At 37.0% G+C, this 20,496-nt stretch overlaps 1 protein-coding gene across 1 annotated transcript; it reads left to right on the top strand.

The window, feature by feature from the left end:
• The first annotated feature begins 1,119 nt into the window (after positions 1 to 1,119).
• On the top strand, positions 1,120 to 20,496 carry LOC110440612 (BTB/POZ domain-containing protein 7-like). Its single transcript, XM_021483766.1, has 8 exons — positions 1,120 to 1,219; positions 11,351 to 12,633; positions 13,215 to 13,423; positions 15,126 to 15,201; positions 15,621 to 15,931; positions 16,345 to 16,528; positions 18,193 to 18,569; positions 19,149 to 20,496. Exons 2-8 carry the CDS (start codon positions 11,484 to 11,486, stop codon positions 19,299 to 19,301), a joined length of 2,460 nt encoding a protein of 819 aa, XP_021339441.1. The 5' UTR covers positions 1,120 to 1,219; positions 11,351 to 11,483; the 3' UTR covers positions 19,302 to 20,496.

Here is a 20,496-nt window from a genome sequence, read left to right as displayed (position 1 = left end):
AGTATATTATGTTGGAAAATAAAATTGGAATTTAATCACCAATATACTTAACTTTTATAATAACAGATAATAACCGTTACATTTTGATAAACAATACATCTTCAAATATGAAGTCCCTCTTCTAGGCCTCACTCTTTCCGCAACATTACGCTGAGGCCATAGACTGGGCAATTAAATGCAACAGTACTACATGTAAATACATTTGTGTTTTCTCTTGAACTGCATAATTCCTTCGAATGCTTTTCTATACTTATTATTAATTTTACATTTATCGCTATAAAACGAATAAATAGATAATATTTTAAACAATGTTATTTAGAAAATAAAATTGAAAAAAAAACAGCAATTAAGACGCGTCTCTCGTTTCAGGCACAGGGCCACGTTACAATCACACATATGCTATACTGATACGGGTCACAACACACATATACATGTGTTGTGACCCGTATCAGTATAGCATATGTGTGATTGTAACGTGGCCCTGTGTTTCAGGCAATGCCTGTTTTCAAAATGAATGATTTGCCCAGCAACAGATTCAACTAGGAAAAAACAATTAACAGGTAAATTTTGTATGTATTAAAATGGGTAGTGTTATGATTCAAAAATTATAGTATACTATCGAAACAAATGTACGAGCTGCGCTCTCTCCAGGCCATGCCTGAGTCATATTATTTATTCACCATATGATATAGAACGCTACGTGATGTATTGGGATTAATTTGCACATGCCCTTTTGCCCTTCATGTTGCCATTCATTTTATCCACGTTCGATTTACTTACTGCTTTGGTCAGTGGGGTCACTGGTAAACTTGGGTTCAGCAGGGTCCTCACTTGAGTTTTTACAGGCGATACTCTGGACATTCTGGACGCAACGCCCACAACACCTCTCATTACACCCGCCATCGTGAGAGCTGATCGTGAATGAAAGATTGTATAATGGCGGATTTACTAGTCCGCAGAAAATGTTATAATCAAAAGAATACAAATATTTTTCTAAATATCTTTGATATTTATTTTCGTCTAGGGTTAAAACATAAGAATAAATTTGAATTTATAACGGAAAGAATAAATGCATTTATATATTTTTTTAATTTTATTTGCTGCGGAATTAACGTCATGAGAAAATTGTAGTGAATGTGAACGTCAAGGAAAAGGTGAAGGGAATGCTATCGTTTTAAAGAGCGAACTATTCTTTTCATTAGTCGGGAGAACAGACATGGTAAGTTAGGAAAGAACAGATATGATGTCTAAAATAATCTAAAAGGCTGAATCGTATCTTATGTGCCGTTGTCTTCATAACTCTGAGCAGTAAACAACACAGTGTTGACTGTGTATATTGTACATTACACACTGGTGTCATGATAAGTCTTACATCGATTCGTGTACGAAGTAGGGGCCGGTCCAGGGAGACACTTTCAACCAAATGGGAATCCCTTTTCATTTGCACTGAGACGTATTATCTCCCGGGATCTTTCACCCTTTCCTGTTCGTCCTAATTTCGTTAATAGATGTATTCCCATTTCAAAATGTCACCCATTGGGCATTTGGTATCCAGATGACAGATGAACGGAATAATACAGGTGCTGGTCATACTTATATGATGTGCACCTGTGCTGAATATATTGATGTGACGTTATGGCTATAAGAAAAATGTAAATTGCAGGTGAGGGTGAAATCTCATGAAGCGAAACGTATTTTTATTCACTTTATTTATAATACTATTAATAGAGGTTTGCAATCAATTTGTAGAGGAACTGGACTGGGTCATTCGTCAGCAACCAGATAGCTCAATTGGTAGTGCATCTTTCTTGAGTTCAGAAGGTCTCAGGCCTGACTCCCAGTCTGGACATGCACTTTCAATGGATCCGGGTTGTTTCCCCCTAAATCCAGTTCGTCCAAGGTTGTTTTGCCCTAATATATATATATGTATATTTTTAAGTGATAAATATCTGTTGAAATGTTTAAAATTAATTAAAAAGCGTTTTATTTTTTGTATCACAAACAATTGTGTTGTCGGAAGAATGCAGGTGTAGCTACAATTGTATGTGCAGATCCGTTCAACCACATACAAATCTAACGAGTCTAATGACAAAAAAGGCTAAAAGAGATATATATAGAAAAGCTTGAGATTAGACTGTCTTTACCATACACAACTAAACAGGACTAAACTATTTCACTCTAGAAATATTTAAGGGCGAAACAACTTAGTGCGAAACAACCAAGGGTGAACAGGACTTGACAATGACCTGACACCCTTTCAATATGTATCTTTTTTCAGAGTAGTACGGATCTGGGTCGTTTCACCCCAAATCCTGTTTGCACAACAGGTCATTTCACCCTAATGTGAAAGTTTGTTTTGCCCTAATATAAAAATATATTTTTGTGTTATAAATATTGTTTTAAATGTTTCTATTGATTAAAAACTTTTCTTCGTGTTTCACCCTCAATTTTGCAGTAGGAAGAATTTTATGTAGGTGTGCGCGAGGTGATTTTTTTTTTTTTTAAGAGATGTTATTGATATAACATACAATTTCATTTGATTTTGCTTTAAAATACTTGTGGACTATCATAATCAACAAGGAAAGGGGCAAACGGCAGTATTTGAGAAAACAATTATTTTAGTCTATGTTGATAGTCGTACATTTATTCCTTGCTCATGGCCTAAGGAGCGTTAGATCAGTACCATGCATCGATTGAGAGTCATGGACTAGAGATCTGTTCTTTGAGATTTAAATATTAACAGCTATACTACTACAGTGTCTGATAGTGAGTACGAGAGATTGGTCCTGTGGAATTTATGAGGTTATATTAGGAGATTGAGACAGCAAATACAATTTATACTATATACAATTTTGTAAATTTTGTAAATAGGTGTTATGCAATTGAGACAGTTTAAATTGAGAGTTATAATTTTCACTTTGAGTTTGAAGCATTTAGAATCATGACTCTTTTATAGTGTTATCCCACTGAGACGTTACAACATAGATACAAGAAACTGTTGATTCTTCTGGCAACAGTCCTTGATTAAAGAACTGCACATTGAATTTGTAGAATTCACTGAATAGTATTTATGTATTGAGTCCCATAGGAGAATAGCAGTGTGTTAAATCAACATTCACATATATAACATACATGTTTACATTGGAAGTTTAACTTTTAACAGGACCGCCAAATAATAGTTTTGGCATTTTGTAATTTAAAATGGTGTGCATGACACCCACTAACGAAAGGTTGTGACCAAACGTCAGTGATTTTTGTAGACTTTCAGGTGAGACCTGAACATCTTTAACAAGATTTTGATGATTTCCATTACTAAGAGATATAATGGGTTCTCAAAATGGGCGGTGAATCCCACAGGGAAATTAAAGCATAACTGAGTTCCAAAATTTTCTGAAGAAAACTGCTCTTTTGATTGAAATGTATCTCCTGTATGTTTAATGAATAATTTTAAAAGCAAGATTAGATTTCCACAACATTTGTGTTTCCTTAAACTTTGCTGTTACATTTTTTTTTAATTATTTACCATAAATCAATCTTCAATTTAATGTACCGGTACCATTCTCTCAGATGTTCATATAATTTATCTCAAGAACTGATCGTGAAAGCAGTGTTACATTCAGTTTGAATTTGTTCATACTTTCAAGACTTGATGGACCATGTCAGTCTCAGTCAGTCAATGGAACCAGAAATTAATCCCAATACCATATTCATTTGACCGATATTTTACAAACATTTTATAGTGTAAATATTGATAAATTTTAAAAACTGCATTCTAAGATATAACATCTACCTGTAATGTAAATGTACTGTACTACATTTCGCACTATCTTAGTTAAAAAAAATATCCAGGTCCACATTCTTAAAAGATAATATACATATGAAAAGCCCAAATTATGGGTCAAAGTCCTATAAAAATAGTACCTGGTAACTGAAACTTGTTTTTAGGCAACAGCGATTTCGGGAACGCATGTTCCAGTATCATACAGTTACAGATATCATGGATAATGACAGAACATCTTAGTTGACCGACATCATGATATTTTTTCAGATAATGAACACAGCAATTTTTTATTAAAAAGATAAGTTCTAAACCCTATATAGGTCAGTATTGTATCAGTGTTGTTCTGTTCATGCGACCGATTTACAGACTGCATTAGATATTCCAAGGCTGTTTAACTTGTTTGATAAATATACTAGCAGTACACCAAACAGTATGCCAAAGGCCAAGTCGATAAAAACATGTTTCACTTGGAATTATCATATGAAACACATGCACAATCAGTGATTGATTAAAAGTGAGGTATACTTTCTTGGTTATCTTAAAAAGAAGTGTATACATACATGTAATGATGTGTGTGTGATATTTCTGTTCTTACATCACTGGGGGGGTGGGGGGGTGGGTATCATTTGGGTAAACATTTAGCCATTATTCGATGTTGAATTATATTAATGGTAAACTATTTCGAAATTTCCCAAAATGAATATCTTTATTTTTTTAAAGGAAATCAAAAGTGTCATGAATAATGTATTTTCTATTTCACAGTGAATATATATATATACTGATAGGTAAACTTTGTAATGGAGGCATTGACAAAAGTGTTCAATTGTTGTGTGCAGTCTGCATGTTCTCTTCCTTAAAATGTTTTGTGAAAATTCTTACCTTTTTTTCCACAGTAAATCAGTAATATTAAATTCTGTAAATTAAAACAGGAATCTTAAACAATTTTGTTCCCAAAAATTAGCAAAAAATAGAATAAAGACACCAACATTCTGGATTTGTTTACAAGCTTTGATAATTAAGACGTATGCTTATACCTAGCAACAGCATTTTTTTCCTTGGCCTTAAACTGAAATCTTTGTCTCTATTGTCTGTTTAGTGCCATATGCTTGGTCTAAAACATCCCCAGATAGCTTTGATGGAATCTCTGCTGTTTAGAGGAATCCCGCTATCAACAGTTTTTGAAGTTGTTTACAATTTGCCCATCACATCATTTACAGGAGCCAGTTTAATCTGGACATACTGGCTTGATAAAATGAAGAAATATGAGACTGCAGCAGTTGCAATGGGGGTCATGTTTTAGTTCTAGTTAGCTAAAGTGAAAGGGAGTCTCCGCCCTATATATCTGTGGGAGGGGTGGAGCCCTTAACTGATAAATCAGGGAGATCTCTGCTGCTACTTTGAAGTCGGGCTGGCAACGAAAGCCAGGGTAAGGTTCTAATGAATATCAGACATTTCAACTCCTACAACGTAAAAGTTATAGGTATATACTTTGTGCATGACACAGATTTACATATATACAGAATACAGAACATGTTTTGTTGTAGGGCAGATGTTCCATAATTAAACACATCCTAAACATAGCTTTTAGACTGTATTGTAAACAAATCTTAGTGTTCACACACATGCAAAAAAAATCTTGCTTCATGGAGATTAAAATGCCACGAAAGCCGGAGTTTAAAACTGCAGCTATGTGTACGTAGGGGCCATGCATACAGCACTGCCAAAAGCTATTACAAAGTTAGATCACTAATCAAAATTAGTCTCTACACTACATATTGACACATGTACTTGACTGGAGTGTAAGTATTGTACACATGATGATTGATGGTTATATTTAATCTATATAGAGAATATATATAGTGTTTCTACGACTGGGTTTCTATTTAGCTTATGCAGTCAAGTGGTAAGATTTCAGTAATTATCAGACATTCTTATGAAAGGCTTTTGAGTTTCTATTTTCTTGACATATGCAAGTATTGTAAACAAAATCTTATACATTTGTGCTTGAAGATGTCCTATAATTGCTAAAGATCTACAAAGATAGAAATATGTTGTTCTTAAAAAGTTAATATACATATACCTAGTTATTTTGTGCTGTGTCACTATTACCTAGATAAGTATAGAAGGTGAAACATGTGTAGGTATACAAGGTGTGATATACAGACAGGTGTATGTATATATACAGAGTGATACACAGACAGGTGTAGGTATACAAGTTGTGATACACTGCAGACAAATGTGGGTATACAGAGTGATACACAGACAGGTGTAGGCATACAGTGCAATACACAGACAGGTGTAGGTATACAGTGCAATACACAGACAGGTGTAGGTATACAAGGTGTGATACACAGACAGGTGTGGGTATACAGAGTGATACACAGACAGGTGTAGGCATACAAGGTGTGATACACTGCAGACAAATGTGGGTATACAGAGTGATACACAGACAGGTGTAGGCATACAGTGCAATACACAGACAGGTGTAGGTATACAGTGCAATACACAGACAGGTGTAGGTATACAAGGTGTGATACACAGACAGGTGTGGGTATACAGAGTGATACACAGACAGGTGTAGGCATACAAGGTGTGATACACTGCAGACAAATGTGGGTATACAGAGTGATACACAGACAGGTGTAGGCATACAGTGCAATACACAGACAGGTGTAGGTATACAGTGCAATACACAGACAGGTGTAGGTATACAAGGTGTGATACACAGACAGGTGTGGGTATACAGAGTGATACACAGACAGGTGTAGGTATACAGAGTGATACACAGACAGGTGTAATAAGTATACAGTGCAATACAGGGACAGGTGTTGGTATACAAGGTGTGATACACACACAAGTATAGGTATGCAAGGTGTGATACACAGACAAGTGTATGTATGCAGTGTGATACACAGATAGGTGTAGGTATACAAGGTGTGATACACAGACAAGTGTAGGTATACAGTATGATACACAGACAGGTGTAGGTATACATGGTGTGATACACAGACAGGTATACCAGTGTAGGTATACATGGTGTGATACACAGACAGGTGTAGGTAAACAGCTTGGACAGTTGTAGGTATACAAGGTGTGATACACAGACAGGTGTGGGTATACAGAGTGATACACAGACAATTGTAGGTATACAATGTGATACACAGACAGGTGTAAGTATACAGTGCAATACACAGACAGGTGTAGGTTTACAAGGTGTGATACACAGACAGAAGTAGGTATACAAGGTGTGATACACAGACAGGTGTAGGTATACAAGGTGTGATACACAGACAGGTGTGGTGTAGGTATACAGAGTGATACACAGACAGGTGTAGGTATACAAGTTGTGATACACAGACAGGTGTGGGTATACAGATTGATACACAAACAGGTGTAGGTATACAAGGTGTGATACACAGACAGGTGTAGGTATACAGATTGATACACAGACAGGTGTAGGTATACAAGGTGTGATACACAGACAGGTGTAGGTATACAAGGTGTGATACACAGACAGGTGTAGGTATACAAGGTGTGATACACAGACAGGTGTAGGGTTACAGATTGATACACAGACAGGTGTAGGTATACAAGGTGTGATACACAGACAGGTGTAGGTATACAGAGTGATACACAGACAGGTGTAGGTATACAAGTTGTGATACACTGCAGACAAATGTGGGTATACAGAGTGATACACAGACAGGTGTAGGTATACAAGTTGTGATACACAGACAGGTGTAGGTATACAAGTTGTGATACACTGCAGACAAATGTGGGTATACAGAGTGATACACAGACAGGTGTAGGTATACAAGTTGTGATACACAGACAGGTGTAGGTATACAAGTTGTGATACACTGCAGACAAATGTGGGTATACAGAGTGATACACAGACAGGTGTAGGTATACAAGTTGTGATACACTGCAGACAAATGTGGGTATACAGAGTGATACACAGACAGGTGTAGGTATACAAGTTGTGATACACTGCAGACAAATGTGGGTATACAGAGTGATACACAGACAGGTGTAGGTATACAAGTTGTGATACACTGCAGACAAATGTGGGTATACAGAGTGATACACAGACAGGTGTAGGTATACAAGTTGTGATACACTGCAGACAAATGTGGGTATACAGAGTGATACACAGACAGGTGTAGGTATACAAGTTGTGATACACTGCAGACAAATGTGGGTATACAGAGTGATACACAGACAGGTGTAGGTATACAAGTTGTGATACACTGCAGACAAATGTGGGTATACAGAGTGATACACAGACAGGTGTAGGTATACAAGTTGTGATACACTGCAGACAAATGTGGGTATACAGAGTGATACACAGACAGGTGTAGGTATACAAGTTGTGATACACTGCAGACAAATGTGGGTATACAGAGTGATACACAGACAGGTGTAGGTATACAAGTTGTGATACACTGCAGACAAATGTGGGTATACAGAGTGATACACAGACAGGTGTAGGTATACAAGTTGTGATACACTGCAGACAAATGTGGGTATACAGAGTGATACACAGACAGGTGTAGGTATACAAGTTGTGATACACTGCAGACAAATGTGGGTATACAGAGTGATACACAGACAGGTGTAGGTATACAAGTTGTGATACACTGCAGACAAATGTGGGTATACAGAGTGATACACAGACAGGTGTAGGTATACAAGTTGTGATACACTGCAGACAAATGTGGGTATACAGAGTGATACACAGACAGGTGTAGGTATACAAGTTGTGATACACAGCAGACAAATGTGGGTATACAGAGTGATACACAGACAGGTGTAGGTATACAAGTTGTGATACACAGACAGGTGTAGGTATACAAGTTGTGATACACTGCAGACAAATGTGGGTATACAGAGTGATACACAGACAGGTGTAGGTATACAAGTTGTGATACACTGCAGACAAATGTGGGTATACAGAGTGATACACAGACAGGTGTAGGTATACAAGTTGTGATACACTGCAGACAAATGTGGGTATACAGAGTGATACACAGACAGGTGTAGGTATACAAGTTGTGATACACTGCAGACAAATGTGGGTATACAGAGTGATACACAGACAGGTGTAGGTATACAAGGTGTGATACACAGACAGGTGTAGGTATACAAGGTGTGATACACAGACAGGTGAAGGTATACAAGGTGTGATACACAGACAGGTATAGGTATACAAGGTGTGATACACAGACAGGTGTAGGTATACAAGGTGTGATACAAAGACAGGTGAAGGTATACAAGGTGTGATACACAGACAGGTGTAGGTATACAAGGTTTGATACACGGACATGTGTAGGTATACAAGGTGTGATACACAGACAGGTGTAGGTATACAAGGTTTGATACACAGACATGTGTAGGTATACAAGGTGTAATACACAGACAGGTGTAGGTATACAAGGTGTGATACACAGACAGGTGTAAGGTTACAGTGCAATACACAGACAGGTGTAGGTATACAAGGTGTAATACACAGACAAGTGTAGGTATACAAGGTGTGATACACAAACAGGTGTAGGTATACAGAGTGATACACAGAAAGGTGTAGGTATACAGTGCAATACACAGACAGGTGTACATGTAGGTATACAGTGTGATACACAAACAGGTGTTAAAAAGCTAGGTGAAACAGAAGTGTTTAGAGGCTTGTTGTTGTAAAAAGTGATACACGATGGGACTTGTCTTTAATCTCTGCTGTTGTTACTTGATGATTTCTGTTGTGATAAAGAGTGTGAGGTAAGTTATGCCGTTTCCACCAGCAAACATGTATGTGAAAGTCTGTGTTTTATCTTGTCTTAAACATACTGTTCTATGTATCGCCAACCCTCATAATAATGCTAAAAAAATGCTGAAACATGATTGTAGTAATAAACTATTTTACTGTATTTATCTTGTATCTTTCCATTTGGATATTGTTGGTGATCTCGATTTTTAAGATTGATTTAAAAATTCTTAAAAATTAAGTGAAATTCTATCTTACAGACGTTGCATAGATAATTTAAGCAGACGTCTCCGCAACCACACTTCTTACCTGTGTATTTAATTACTGTACTTTGCACTATATGAATGTGTTTATTGTGTATTTGTGGGACTGTATACAGCGCTAGGGGCTACATATACTTTAATATTTCTCTGACAGTTCATCGATCACGATGCATTGTTTGTCAAACATATGAATGTAAATACGTAATATACAAATGTTGATTCGATTATTTATTAAGGTACATAAGTTTGGCTAATATTGATATATGCACCCTGGCTTTATGTGCAAATATAGACTGGCTACTGGAAAAGGTTATCGATTATTAGGATGCATGAAATACAATATAGAAAATAAAAGAAAAATATGTTTGTTTCGTCAACCCAGGAAATATTAGTGTGTACCATTATACAAGACCAAAAATAGATCTGTTTATCAAGGTATATTGTGTGGGGCTGTTTTTACATTCATTACTCTGGTGTACAGTGTAGGTATACCTGTGATTAAAGGTGAAACCAATATTGATAGACATGTACATATGTAAGGTGCCTTTATTAAAGATAAACGCTTTATATGTTACCACTGTACATCTAGGTGTATTTTACTTTAATTGTACAGCGTGTTAATGTAAACGTACCTGCAGACCTTAAATGTTCCAATTTGTGTTAAAATCTTGTTTTTTTTCTCTCATATAATTATACACGTAGGTGTTCTTGTATAGATATATCAAGTGTACTGTGTACTGTGAGTGAGTCATTCACCGTTACATATGTAGACTTACAGTTTAATTAGAATTAAAACACAACATCTGTTATTATGACAGGTTCATATAGGAAATAGCAAATGGTAGTGTAACATACGCCCATTAATGTATCCAATATAATGTACACACATATATGAAGCATCATCTGTATCAGATGTCTTCCTTGTCTATTTATAAAATAGTAAACATCAGTGTATATGGCTGATGACTTCACAGTGAATTTAATATTAATTAAGACCATGTGGTTCCTTACAGGGAAATATATATATCTTCGTGTTATCAAGCATTTTAAGTCCATGGTCATGGTCACAGCCATCACTAAACTGATCGTTCAAATGCATATAAGCCTCATTTATCCAGCCTACACTAATCTAGTTGTCCCACTATCTCTGATCTACAGCTAATCTGGTTGTCATATTTTCCATCCTCAGTTATCCAGCAACCCGTAATCTGCTTGTCCCACTAAAGCTATCCAGCTACCACTAGTATTTTTGTCCCACTATCCAGCTTCTTTAATCCACCTACTTCTATACATGGTTATCCGATTATCGAACAATCACTAAAGTGGTTGTCCCACATTTCATCCACCACTTCTCTGTCCCACTGAGAATATCCTTAATGACAAGAAAGTACTAAAGACTTGTTGTGGAGATTGTTTCTTTTTCTATTATATGTATGATCTGTTACAAGATGTCTGTTGCTATGTATGCATAAGTTGATGTGGTATTATGATGGTTTAATTTTGTTAAAATCTTTGTTGTTATCTTATTCTACATTTTCTTCCTTTTAGATATGAGTGACAAAGATGAAAACTGACCCGTCACATTTTGTGTTAGGTATGATTGAGAATGCTGAGTGACCTGCAAGAATGACCTTTAACTGACATCGGTGATATCAGTGGTTGTGCACCATTCGGCTTCACCATGGGAGTCAACTCCTCCTTTCCGGAGAGTTCCCAGCAGGTGGCTCGAGCCGCCTTCTCTAGACTTGCTCATGCCTATACAGTATCTGATACAGATATAAATGTTCGCGAAAAGAAGAAAAAAGCCTCAAAGTTTGCAACATTACGGAAGAAACTAACGAGAGCTCGGCGACACAGCCGATCTCTGGATTACGGAAAGGCATTGCGTGACCTCACTTCATCCTGGTCCCTGGCTGAAGTCAAGGCTCTGATACAGGAGTACGAAGCGTTGGCTTCTCTGAAGGAGGTGGCTCTGGCAGCCAATCTTGCTAGACCTCCAGCCAGTTCCTTCCGTCAGGATTTGACAAACTTGTTCGATAAAAAGTTCTCTTCAGATGTCGACCTTGTGTATCGAGGGGCATGTTTTCCGGCCCACCGGGCGCTCTTGTCCATGAGGAGTCCGTACTTCAGAAACCTGTTGAGTAGGTATCCAGACTTTAATATGCAGGTTCCCATCAACTTCAGAACAGCAGGAGTCGATGTGACCTTGTTCGCGTCGCTTCTACGTTACCTGTATACTGACTCCATAAAGACAGAGGATTTAAAACACGAACACAAAAAAGTGCTAATAAAGCTGGTAGAGGAGTTTGGAATGCCGAATCCTCTAGAACAGGACTTACGGAATCTGTTAGACACTGGTGACTATAGGGATGCTGTGCTAGTATTTTCCTGCGACTTAGTGGCAGACATGCCTGATCCAATGTCTGTATCGATGACTGAGTCATACACTAGCAATGACTTTCCTTGCAAAACGACCCAGCATGAACTCTACTGCCATAAAGCTATACTGGCTGCTCGGTCACCATCCTTTAGGAACCTTCTACTGAGGAGAGCTCGGTCAGGGGAGGAAATCACTGACCGTACTTTACATACACCTACTAGAATTGTGTTGGACGAATCGGTCATTCCTAGGCGTTATGCGAGAGTGTTATTGAATGCAATATATCAGGACACGGTAGATTTGTCGTTAATACTACGGGGAAGTGCAAGTATGTGTAGTCTGAGCGAGGCTCAAGCAATCGTGGCAGGCAAGGGACAGATGACCATAGTAGATGAGGCCATGGAGGTGTACCAAATAGGGCAGTTCCTTGACTTCCCAATCTTGTCACAGGGTAAGTAGAAAATAAGGCCATCTTTTTATCTTTATCTAATAATGAAATATAATGTTGAACCCAGTAAAATTTTGTTACATATATGTACTACTGACTAAGAAAGTATATCTCATAAGTCCTGTCTGCTTGTAAAATTGTAGCTGCGGAACCGTAGCTTCTAGGCCCAATCTTTAAAAAACCCCAAAAAAGGATCGGATCGGGCCTAGAAACTTCGGTTCCCGCAGCTAGTAAAATTATAAAAAGTGGTGCCATTTTAAACAACTGAAAATGCATTGTACTATAATTATATAATTAATGTAAAGTCTTGGTGATTCCTAAATGTATATTTCCTAATAACATTGAAATTTTGTTCTTAATTTGAAAGATAAAACTAAAAAATAAATAAAAAAAAGGGCAAAACACTATTACATTTTCCTAAGATTTTGCATAGCGATTTTGTAACTATGAGGACTCGGAAAAAATCATGTATTCTTTAGAAAAGTAAGAAAAACAGGTAGAGTTCATTTTACCTAACTTTGATCCAGAGAAAGCCATGTTCCCCAGTTTCCCAAAAAAATAAAGTGTAATGTTTTAATGAACAGGTTGTGAAGACATCATAGTGGAAAATATTGGCATAGACAATCTGATCAACATCCTCAACTGGAGTTCTGAGCCCCACGGTTCCCAGTGGGTCCACCGCCAGGCACTGCACTACCTGAGGGAGGAGTTCCTACAAGTCATTCACTCACCTGTTCTTCTGGATCTCAGTAAAGAGTACCTAATAGAGGCACTGAGTTCAGACTTCCTACAGGTAAATCACTCGGTTCAGACTTCCTCCAGGTAAATCTTCAGTGTTGAGTACCTGATAATTATATATATATAATGGCACTCAGTTCAGACTTCCTACAGGTAAATCACTCAGTTCAGACTTCCTACAGGGAAATCTTCAGTGTTGAGTATCTGATAGAGACATTCAGTTCAGACTTCATACAGGTAAATCATTCAGATCAGACTTCCTACAGGTAAAACTTCAGTGTGGAGGACCTGATAGACATTCAGTTCAGACTTCATACAGGTAAATCATTCAGATCAGACTTCCTACAGGTAAAACTTCAGTGAGGAGTACCTGATAGACATTCAGTTCAGACTTCATACAGGTAAATCATTCAGATCAGACTTCCTACAGGTAAAACTTCAGTGTGGAGGACCTGATAGACATTCAGTTCAGACTTCATACAGGTAAATCATTCAGATCAGACTTCCTACAGGTAAAACTTCAGCGTTGAGTACCTGATAGACATTCAGTTCAGTCTTCCTACAGGTAAATCACTCAGTTCAGACCTCCTACAGGTAAATCACTCAGTTCAGACCTCCTACAGGTAAATCACTCACTTTCTACAGGTAAATCTTCAGTGTTTAGTACCAGAAAGAGGCACTCAGTTCAGACTTACTACAGGTAAATCTTCAGTGTTGAGTATCTGATAGAGACATTCAGTTCAGACTTCATACAGGTAAATCATTCAGATCAGACTTCCTACAGGTAAAACTTCAGTGTGGAGGACCTGATAGACATTCAGTTCAGACTTCATACAGGTAAATCTTCAGTGTTTAGTACCAGATGGAGGCACTCAGTTCAGACTTCCTACAGGTAAATCCCTCGGTTCAGACTTCCTACAGGTAAATATTCAGTGTTGAGTACCTGATAGAGACATCCAGTTCAGACTTCCTACAGGAAAATCACTCGGTTCAGACTTCCTACAGGTAAAACTTCAGCGTTGAGTACCTGATAGAGGCACTCGGTTTAGACTTCCTCCAGGTAAATCTTCAGTGTTGAGTTCCTGATAGAGACATTCAGTTCAGACTTCATACAGGTAAATCATTCAGATCAGACTTCCTACAGGTAAAACTTCAGCGTTGAGTACCTGATAGAGGCACTCAGTTCAGACTTCCTACAGGTTAATCTTCAGTGTTGAGTACCTGATAGAGACATCCAGTTCAGACTTCCTACAGGTAAATCTTCAGTGTTGATTACCTGATAGAGGCACTCAGTTCAGACTTCCTACAGGGAAATCTTCAGTGTTGGGTACCTGATAGAGACATTCAGTTCAGACTTCCTACAGGTAAATCTGCAGTGTTGAGTACCTGATAGAGACATTCAGTTCAGACTTCCTACAGGTAAATCACTCAGTTCAGAGTTCCTACAGGTAAATCTTCAGTGTTGAGTACCTGATAGAGACATTCAGTTCAGACTTCATACAGGTAAATCTTCCATATTAAATGTTAAAGTTTTTCCTTTGAAGCATATTTTACAGACATTTTGCCTAAATAGCCTGTTGTGGAGGACACATAGTGTTCAATTATACAAACAAATGACTCAGTTGTCAAAAAATGTCACAAGATTTATTTTTTATTTTTCAATTTTAAAATGACAATCCCAATTACTTGTGGATTCAACAGCAAAACAGGTGTTTAAGGCAGAAGAATTAGTTTAAATGTTGACATCTGTGTTTTAGGCAGGAGAATTGGATGTCCTAACAGCCGTCCTGAAGTGGGGAGAACATCAGCTGATTCGCCGTATAGAGGAGAGAGGTACAGCGTCCAGTTACTTAGTTCAGATGTACTGTACAGGTATCGGCCTGTATAACATCTGTACATAGGACACTGTTTGTATTGCATTCTCCAAATAACATAGAGAGTTGATCCATCATCTGGTGTCATTGACTTTGATAACAAATATTAGTTTTTTGCTGTAGTTGTTGGTGAATGCAACCAAAATAACCAGAACCTCCTATACATGCCCTTAAAGAAATTGATCTTTTAGTTAATTGCATTTTGTACTTTGTAGGTGTGAGTCATGTCATTACTGTAATGTGCCTAAAAAAACCTGCACAATGCAAACTTACTTTAATTTTTGTCTGGTAAAACCATTACAAACACTGTAATGTACATTGTATATATGTCATTGATGTATCTAATGTATGACAGATTGTATGTACATTTCTTTCCAGAACCCAACTTACTGAGTCACACCACTCACAGTATAAGCAAGAAAGGTGTCAAGAAGAGAGATTTAAATGACATAGAACTGAGGGACATCTTGGCAGAGTTACTTCCCCTGATTCGTGTCGACCATATCATTCCTTATAATTGTGAAGTACTTAATAGTGCAATAAAGCGGGGTTTGGTGAGCACGCCTCCCTCCCACATGTTGGGAGACGAGGCGACGGGGGGACAGAGAGTTTGTGCCTGGATCAGAAGTAAACACAATGGCATGTTTATGAGACCGCGCATCTTCACACCCTACTTTGAAGAAGCTAAGGTACTAAAAAATTCAAGTTGCTCTTGATTTCTCGAAAAAACACCCTTTAATTCAGATTTCATTTATCTCATAGCTCAGACTGAATTTGCTTCAAGTTCAGACTCCAACTTTATTTGCTTCAAGTTCAGACTCCAGTTGTCTTATAGCCCAGACTAAATTGTTAAATTTATATGTAGGACAATCTTACTTTTGTAACATAATTTTTTTTATTTGCTATTGAATATTGGATTTTCAGTTATTTACTTTTCATAAAATATTGATGAAAAGAGTCTTAAAAGTAAAATAGTTATCGCTAACAAAACTTTTTTTTTAAACTTGAGAAATGTAAGGAATGTTATAAGGAATTGATTTAATATTATCTGATTATTTGAAACATAGATGAAAATAATGTTGTTTTGAATTTTGTTCCACAGTCCATGCGGGATGAGTTTCTGTCGCAGGGCCAGGACTCGGACACTGGACGAGTACGGACAATCCAGATGTCAGCCATCCCCGACACACTGTACATGGTGGACGAAACACACTATCCTCAGGCCTCTGGTTACCAGGGCTTGACCAGTAGTTCAACGGTTGACATAATCGCAGGCACCATTCCAGGTAGGAGTATTGGCCCTATAATATATCAATGGGAAGGATATGAAAAATTTATATCTCAAACATACCTTCATTTGAGTCTTTACTTTCACTACCTTGTCTTATAGTGTTATGAAAGAATAATATTTGGGTGAAAAAAAATACTTTCATACCAATAATTAGATATTATTGGATTACAAAATGCTATAATTTCAACTTTATCACAACCAAGGAGATTAGAAATAATATCCCACACCCTACATGATCCTATATATAACAGGTAAAAATCGTATGGGAGACAACTTTGGCATCTGTTAATTAAGTGTTAAAGTTAGCAAATGTTTACTTATAGGGGCTTTGTTTTACATCTTAATGCTTATGTTGAGAAACACTTTTTGGTGCAAGAGAAATCCAGACTCATAAAACTTTCCTCAATACAATACTGTAAGAAGAAAATTTAGGGAAGACAATTTCAAGACGTTTTACGCTTCAAAAAATTCAGATGTGAATATTTTGTGTCGAAATTGCAGAGTTTTAATATTAAACACTCCATTGTTAAAATATCAATAATTTTGTCACAAAACATCCTTTAAATATGTAGGTATGATTAATGGTTGAAAAATAAACCGTATAAAATATAATGAGTATTAATTAATTGGTGAAAAATTGGGTTTTGGGCATTGCATTATTTTGTTTTCAATATTGCACTTTTTTTGAGACAGAGGGAAATGACCCTTCTCTAATTACCCCCCCCCCCAGGTGGCAACAACAAACACCCATAGGCTGTTCACAACGCACCGGCCTGCACCAGTGACTGTTTAATTATTAATAATAATTTCAAACAACATTTTACAACAATTTGTCATGTATATTTTATCCTACACATCTACAATGTATCTCCTAGACATTTACCACTATTTTTTCAGAAAAATAAAATTTTCTATACCTCCGTCCTGACCCGTGCGTTGACCTGAACTGAGGTCCCAGCAACACTTGCTGCACGTGCTACACATGCCCTACAGGTGTCGCCACCTATCGGGGTACCATTAGAGAAAACAATTTCGCGCTAATTCCTTGTAGTCAACCGCGCAAAATATAAATTCCTTTCCTATTTTCAACTTTTTGTGTGCAGTTATCTCCCTTGGACTGCTGTGACAAGGTTTTAGTACAAGTCTTTTCTGATAGAAATTTTCAAAGAGCAAAAGTTATTTTATAATTAGTATAACCAGTTCCCGTCACCCTTTAGAAGACTATGCCAGTTATCTTTCCTTGGTGACTTAAGGGATCACCAGAACATATTACTCAGTAGCCTTACCCTAGTTTATTTTGCACTCTTAAAAGTGGTTTGCTTGAGATATATTTTATGAAAGAAATGAAAACAGATGTTATAATTTATTTTATAGAGACATTATTGGACAGTTTAAGTCTAAATATAAAATTACTTAAATAGAAGCCTGGACAGTTGAGTTGGGACTAGCATATCAAATCCCCATTGTTCCCTATTTAGTGATTGGATTTCATTATGGAACAGCTGTGTTACTGGAACACATTTGAATAGAAAAGGGAAATTTGTCCCCGAAACACTGGCTATTTAGTAGAACTGTCAGATCAGTGATCGTGGTAGATTTAGCGATTATATTGTACACATCCTGGGATTGCATTTTCATCAAGAAACAATTTTTTTTCAGTACCAGACTCCAACACCTTAAAGCTGATGCTTCAGAGAGAACAGGAGCTCCAGAGCAGCAAGTTATGTCAGCGTGCAACCAGTCTGGCTTACAGCGACAGACGTGCCATCAACTGCCAGCTTCAACTCAGGACAGTACGGGAGTTTGGTCTACCAGACATCACCATTGAAATATTACAGAACAGTCAAAGGTATTACTCTAATAGTGAGTCTGTGCCGGCATCACTGCAGCTAAGACAAGGTCGGCGTTATCACTCCTCCCCAGTTCGGCGGAAAAACAGTCCACCGCTGAGCCGCCACAGCAGCAAGATGGGAAGCCCTACCAAGCCTGTAGTGTCTGTTACTTCCAGCCGCACCCAGCCCAGCAGGTCAAAAGAGGTATAGCTTATTATAAGACACATCTGTCATTGTCTATTAAACTTAGCATCCAAAGAACTTATGTTTACATAAATGATAGCATAATCATTGGAAATTCAAAAAGTACATGATAAAGTCCAGAAAACAGGAGTAATGCATTCTCAAGAGAATCATGCAGTTTTCTAGATGATAATATCTGAATGTTGTGGAAGAAAAACGTCACAAAGGTTGTAATGGTTGATTATCATGACTCTCAAAAACCATGTCTTTATACAGTTTGAAAATTAACTAACTCGAGTGAGATAAACATGATAACCAACAGTTAATCGTTGGGAAACCTCTATTTACCAGTAATAATCAAAACCAAAACAAGTTGTTTGACCACACGACCAAGCCCAACGATGATGGAAACGTGTAAATATTGGCTAGGAAAATCTGGAGATATATTTTTTACCTTTTTCAATCTTATCGTTTTTTTTTTAATAATCCTGGAAATTGTTATTTGTTATTTCAGTATTTTTAGGACTTAAAAATGTATCGGCTTATGAGGTTCAACGGTATTCATATTTGAGAATTAAAATGTTACGATTTGTTTTCCAGTCCAACACCAGTCCTTGTAGTGACAGTGCCTTAAGTGACGTTATGCCCGACATTGCTATGGCAACCTCCTCCATGGGACAGGTCCGCGTTCAGGAAGAGTTTGAGCTGGACATTGGTGATGGTAACAGTCACCATGGCACCATGTATATTTGATCACATTTACGACAGAAACGGTCGCCATATGGTTCCTTATATTTGATCACATCAGCAACAGATGCAGTTACCATGGTTCCTTATACATTTGACAAAACCGGAAAATGAAAACGGTTACTATGGTTTCTAGTATTTTTGATCACGTCAGGGGCGGAAACTGTCGTAAGGGTACCATGTATATCTAATAACATTGGAAACTGATTGTGAAGATTTGTTTTTTTAAGTTGAGAATATATGGCTATTGTTTGTAGACAGTAGATTAAAGAAGATAGCGGTACTTATTACCCTTGGCTGTTAATTTCACGTCTAGGTATAAAGTTGTACAAGTGTGACAGGTGATTGTATCTGTGTTAGGGTTGACACGTAACAGATGATGCTAATAGAAGGCGGTCAATATATCTCTGTGTTAATTACCGAGCAGGGTAGTTAATCAACAAAATTGAGTGTATATTTTCTCACCATTTGCAGGCAAGTTATTTTTATTAAACTCAAAGCGATGACAACATGAGTGTGAAATTGCCTTCCTTTCTTGAAATGTACTTTCTTTGGTAAGGACATGTATACCAGGTATTCATTTACTAGCTAAAATAATACGAAAAAAAGGTTACTCTGAAGGTGCTTTTTTGAGGTTTTAAACGCATACATACAAAGTTCTTGTTTCACAAATTAGCTGATTGAGTTAAGGTGTTTGTGATTTTTCTTTTTTTTTTTTTTTAATTTGATGATCGATTTTTTTGTTGTTATTTTTCTTTGTACCTTTATCTTTTAGTTTGTCTATTTCTTTCATACAAATTGAAAACATCAACAAATTTAATTTAAATTAGTTTAGAATTTCTTTGGAAGCCAGCACTTTTAGACTAGGTATGGATCACAGTTTAAGACTGAATGTAGAGGTAAATTGCATTTAGATATCTAATACAGAAATGTGTAATTCTCCCAAAAAATTGGACAATAAATGGCATATCTGTATCAAAAGCATGTCAAAAAAAATGTATAAAATGTGATGTATAATGTTGCAAACTTTTGACCTGATACCACCCCAGCTAGACTGAACAGATATGTCTAAAAGAATGAAAATGTCTTTGGGAAGCTAAATAACAATTAAATACCTATTTTATATCATGGGTATTTTGAAAACAACAAAATCTGTATGTTAAGTTATATATCTACATGTAGGATCTTACATGAGTTTCCA

This window comes from Mizuhopecten yessoensis, unplaced genomic scaffold (genome assembly GCF_002113885.1).
Source record: "Mizuhopecten yessoensis strain PY_sf001 unplaced genomic scaffold, ASM211388v2 scaffold11185, whole genome shotgun sequence".
Taxonomy (NCBI): domain Eukaryota; kingdom Metazoa; phylum Mollusca; class Bivalvia; order Pectinida; family Pectinidae; genus Mizuhopecten; species Mizuhopecten yessoensis.
This window is presented reverse-complemented; position numbering and strand designations above follow the sequence as displayed.